General features: G+C 28.5%; 1 protein-coding gene across 3 annotated transcripts in view; it reads left to right on the forward strand.

The window, feature by feature from the left end:
- LOC111642416 (trafficking kinesin-binding protein 1-like) overlaps nt 1–5,952 on the forward strand; it is a 44,592-nt gene extending 38,640 nt beyond the window's left edge. For all 3 annotated transcript variants that reach the window (XM_023388765.1, XM_023388764.1, XM_023388763.1), the window contains 2 exons: nt 3,986–4,163; nt 4,230–5,952. In XM_023388765.1, the coding sequence (XP_023244533.1) occupies nt 3,986–4,163; nt 4,230–4,877 (826 nt within the window). In that variant the 3' untranslated portion in view covers nt 4,878–5,952. The remainder of the gene's footprint in view (nt 1–3,985; nt 4,164–4,229) is intronic.

The following is a 5,952-nucleotide window of genomic DNA, read 5'->3' on the forward strand; positions in this document are numbered from 1 at the left end:
TCCCAAAAAATTATACGTGTTTTGGAAATGTTGAGTCGAATTAGTCTAGAATCGGTTAATTTTATAGAAGAAAACCTTTCGAACAGCCTTAGTCCGTAAAGTTCCCACCTATCGGGCTGCGATTGGCTCATGTATATAATCATTCCTACAACGTAATTTTCGGTTAGCGTGGAACGTATCTAAGCGTTATAGGGGGGTCTACTGTAGTTGTTCCTGGTGATTGGACCTGGCAAGCAAAATTGGACTCGTATCCAGATGTATTTTACATACAAAAAATTATATTATTTTGTTAATATAAAATTTTATTTTTAACTAAACAGTAATGCAAATATTAAACATCAGTTGATTATGATTAATTCATTGCTTACAAAGTAAGATACCTCTTCCAGAGTTGGCTATGTTTGCCACCAAATAGCATATAATACAGAATATTTTGTAAATACAGAACAAAATCATATGATTTAGTTTTAGATAATTAACTTGTAGAAAAAGATTGAAAATTTTATTTAAATATTATTGTTTGATTATGTCATCTTTAAAATGCATAATACAAATTATCAGTTTAAGAACTATGGTTACATTTTTAATATGTAATATAAATATGTATTTTGGCAGAATTACTTTTTAAGTGATAAATTAGGTTTCTGTGTTCATTGATACCTTGTTTGATCTTAGTTTATTTATTTATCATATATGCAATAGGAAATGTCTGACAATAGATCTTCTCCCCTGCATTAATAATAAATCCCAAAACAAAAACAAAATTTCACAAAAAGTATTTATCTTCAACACAATATAATATTGTCCTATGAAAGTTCAGTAATTATGAAATATAACTCATTTAATTGATACTGCAACATTTACAAAAGTTGATATAATGTTTGTGATCATCCATTAATTAATCATCAATGTTTTTTATGATGATGACTTTCACGGTTATATTTTTCTTAGAAAATTCTCATTTGGATGTTTTCTTACATAATCTTGGTGACCGTGTTTCCTAAGTTTTTTGATTCTTTTGTCTTTAGTATTAAATAATTAGGCTTAAATTAGAATAATAATCATATATCAATTTTGAAAATCGTATCAAATTTTAAAAAAATTTGTTTTATTTTCACAGAATATTACTTCGGTCATTTCTCTACTCTGTCAAGAAACCAAAACGCAAATTATTGTATAAACGCCCCTTAACAATACTTACTACTTTCAATTCGTAGTTTTAATTACATTGAATTAACAGTTAAACACAATTAGAAATTTTCCATATTAAGTCTTCCCTAGTTGTAAATAGTGTGTTTTTTTTAAATAACAATATTTAGTTTATAAATTTTTCTAATTGCATGATTGTAACAATTATATTTAGTTAATTTACTAATTATATTAGGAAGATTATAAATTCTCAGTTGAGAGAGAGATTGTCAGGTAAGTATTTCTTAATATTTTAAGGCTAATATTTCTAATAAATGAGTTAGTATAAACTCATATAGTTTAAACCTAACAATAAAAATCTCAAAGGATTTTGATAATATTTTTTAATATATAACTTGTTTTTTTTTCAATGTAAATAGTACCTTTACAGAAGGCTGCCTTTGAAGTAAACTGTTCATACAGCTATGCACTACTGCTAGTGTCCATGCTATTTGTTAAAATGGTATTGGAATCCATTTTTTAAAATATTTTTAAGGATTCCAGTCACTATTGCTTCTAGACTGTCATTGTTTAAGGACTGGCAGTTAGTGTATAGTCCTTGGCTTTCATTGGTCATTCATTTCTTAATAAGCACTGTAGAACACCAATACACCCATAAATTTTTTGGTGGTTTCTGCTGACATACAATATTAAGAGGAATTGATTGAATATTTCATAATTTGTTTATATTGTTTTTTTCTGTTTTGAATTATAATTAATTCATATTTAAACTTAACCTATGGTAAAAATACTTAGGAACAAGTTACAATACAAGTTTATTAAACTGGCAGCACTGGTTCTGTAGGTGTCGGATTACTGGATATTTTGTATTTTCACAAAATTTGATAAAGTATATGCAATTTGAACATTACATATATTGCTATAAATTTTGTACTAGTGCACACTGTTATATGCTTGTTTTGTTTTAGCATGCTCTTTAATCAATTTGAAGAGTTAGTGTGTTAAGATTGATTGAGAAACTTGCAAAACATTAATAAACACATAATTGCATAAATTCAGCATTTGCAATGATGCATATGCATATAATTATTTTCCAAATATACTGTTTTTTATTGCACCGTATGTCCAAACAAATTATGATGCACTGAATACTGGATTCATGCTGGATTATCAGCTACTTTTCACAGAATGTCAGATTAATGAACTTTCATTGTGTAAAACAGGATCAAGTACTTTTGAGTATTATTGTCAGGAATCATATGCATCACAGAGTAGTAATATACTTCCATAAACAATGTTAAACCAGGAACAAAGTATCATGACATTTTGTAAATTGCATTATATTCATTCACAGTTTTTTGAAGTCATATGTCTTATTCTATTCAGAATGGTGTAGCTTCATTTGCAGTTTTAATACAAATAAAATTTTTTTTTTATTTGTTCAAACTTTATATTAACTGTTGAAACACAATGGTGACAAAAGCTGGTGTAGTTTGACTGGGGTTCACATGCGCTTTTGAGCTGCACATTATTTTCTTGAACATTAGTTTCATGGTTTACCACTGAAGTCCTGATAGTAAATTATTGAGTCAATTCTTTGTATCTTTATAGACTTTTATACCTTTTTTAGCTTATTTAAATATGTTATTTTTATTAAACGAGCCTCTTAGTGGCTTATACCACATTGCTTCTTTCCTGGATGCTACAATATTATAGAATATCTTATACAGGAGTTAGATATTTGAGTGTCTAATTGGCAACAAATATAGATAATTTAAAATAACTATATGAAGTTTTTGTTTATTAAAATAATGCATTCAATTTATGATTACTCTTATAATGAAAAGTCCTGTAATTTATTATTATTTTGTACAAAAGTTATTTACATATATCTAGTGACATTTTAAACCATACTGATTATAATTTCTCTTAGAATTTTATAAATGCTATGATAGATTAATTTATTTAAGAATTGTATAAATTGATTTTAGCAAAGTGAATGGGGAAAAAATTTTTGTTGTATACTGGAACCTCGCTTAACGAGTATTTTGCATAATGAGCAAAGTAAATCGCAAAAAAATTACTCACTTAACAAGCGATGTTTCGTATAATGCGTGACTAGGAGAGGGGAAGTCCCGGATTGTGCGCATGCTATTTACATCAGTCTGTGTTTAGCACTCATCTGCTAGTGTCTTAAGTGTCCCTGGTTATCACACATTTTTCCAAACTTGTTTACAGACATATTACATATAAACATCAACAACCATAGTACATTATATAATACAGTAAACATGCCAAACTATATGCCAAATTCTTGGGCTATGTAAAGGCTATAATTAAATATTAGAAATTACTATATTTCGATTTTTTTTTCTGCAAATCGAATTCCCATTCCAGGTTGGTTCATTCTGCCCTATAAGAGAAAATAACAACGATTCGTGCTCCTTAACAGTGTATATTGTATAATTTTCTTTGAATAAATGTTATACATAAAATATTTGAGTATTTTTTTTGGCATAGAGTGCATTATCATATTTTACATTAATTTATATGGGAAAAATTGTTTCAATTAACAAGTGTTTCACTTTAGGATAACATTCTGGAATGAATTATGCTCATTAAGGAGATTCCACTATATTTAAAATTGTTAAAACAAGAAATTAATCATTACTATTATAAACTAATTATATATGTCAAATTGCATCAAAAATTGGGTACTATAAAATATAATTTTTGTAACATTATTTTTATATTAAAACATCATTATTTATAATCATCTGATTTTACTTTCTCAAAACTTATAAGTAAAATAACTTACCAAAATTTGAAATTTCAGCTATTCCAGTCTTCAAATATCAAGCAGAACGAGTTCACAACCTCCTTCCACGCTCAATAGTCCACAACAAAGAGGACGAGCAACGAGTACATTCAGCACGACTTTGGGGCTTGCAAGGCTTTTAAACGAACGAGGTATTCATGCTATAGTGCCCACGGCTGTAATGAGTAATCAAAAGGTAAGTTTCTTTAATACTCAAGATGACGATAGAAATATCTTAACTAAAAATATGTAAATTATATAGATTGACTCCACTCCTCCAACACCGGCACCTTCTCCCGAAGGTTCTCCTCCTCCAACTCCTCCGCCTTTTAGTGGAATACAAGTGCCAGATTTAATTAATGTTGGGTCTCTAGCAAGAGGTGTACATTTGTTAAGAAGAACTCGTTCAAAAAAATCCAAGTCTGTTACTTCCAAAAATAATTCTCATGCGTCTTCCCATAAAAAAGAATCCGAACCTGCTAAAATCGGACTTTTGGATAAACTGAGTCGTATTGGATTAGAAAACATCATGTCCACCACGGCATCCGAAATCCCACCATCGATTGCAGAATGTAAAGAATCTCGGTTTCCTCGCATAACTGTAAAATTGAAAACTTTTGACGAAAGTTCTCCTCTTACTCTGACACCTAAAACCGATGTCGGCGTTAAGACAAGGATCGATTTATCGTGCTTCACGCAGTCTTCTATGAGTAACAAATCAATGGTGGGAACAAGTTACTCTACCGTTCAGTCATGGAGTTGTGTTCCTTCAGTCAAATCTACAAAAGTTAATACATTCGAATCGTCTAATTTGCCAAAACCAGCACAATTGTTAAACATTCAAGATAAAAATTCTAATATCGGAACTATTGGTGCATTACGTACTCTTCGTAAAGGAGGTTATATTTAGAAGCAGCCACAGGTATATTAAATTTTCATAATAATAACAACATTAATCCATTTTTTTATATTAAAAAAAGTGAAAATTGCATAGAATATCTTATTCCATAAAAAAAAAAAGCTTTATTATTAATGTTTAAGAAAAATTCCACAGTTTTAAATATTAGCTATTGCATTTGTTTAGAGACCAATTGATAATTTTTACATAAATGTCAGCATTCCATTTGAATCAGAGTTAACAACTTAGAATTACATATCCATCTAATTAGAATTATAAGAAGTCTGCTTAATTATCGTTAGCCGTTATTTACTAAAGACGTAATAATAATAATTCAGGCATTTATTATATTTTGTCGGTGCAAAAAGTTGCTTTTAATATTTATACGTTTTCATGACTTAAGTACGAAGCACAAAAGTTTGATATAATTTTTTTTACAAAATTACAGTAAGAAATATATTAACTTTCTATTATTGTTTAGTATTTATTTATTCAAGAAATCTGTGATCTAAATTTTGTCATAGTGCAATATTAGAAGGAAAATTAAGTTTATTATTTATGGAGAAATTAGTATTGTATTACGACTCTTCTGGATTTCAGAATGATGATTGCCATATATTTAATATTATTGTGTGCGTGTGTGAGAGTAGACAAAAATGCTATGCATTTTGTCATTTTTATTAGGAATGAAAAAAAAGATTCATTCCATTCTGTTGTAAAATAAAGGCTCCAGAACTTAGGGAAAGCATTTGTAAAAAAAATTTAAAAAACAAAAAAATTATTGTACAGTAAAATATGTAGAATGAGAGATTATCAGTAATTATACGGATAATTCCATAAATGGAGTAGCCAAACAGTGGAATTTAAACATTGCAGAGAGAGGTTTGTGCCTCAAGACAAAACTTGTTGTTTTGAATCTTTGTAGGCTTTTTATTATTATTTTTATTTTTTTGTAGTTTTTCTCTTGAGCTTAGAAATAAGTTTTTAGTAGAAATCTGCACATTGTTTTGTTGTAAAATATTGCTTGTATAGCTGGTTGTATTCCAGATGTAGATTATTAAATGTAATAAAGTTTTTGTATACATTT

The sequence above is a fragment of the Centruroides sculpturatus genome, unplaced genomic scaffold (assembly GCF_000671375.1).
Source record: "Centruroides sculpturatus isolate CEXI.00-Female unplaced genomic scaffold, Cexi_2.0 scaffold1367, whole genome shotgun sequence".
Taxonomy (NCBI): Eukaryota; Metazoa; Arthropoda; class Arachnida; order Scorpiones; family Buthidae; genus Centruroides; species Centruroides sculpturatus.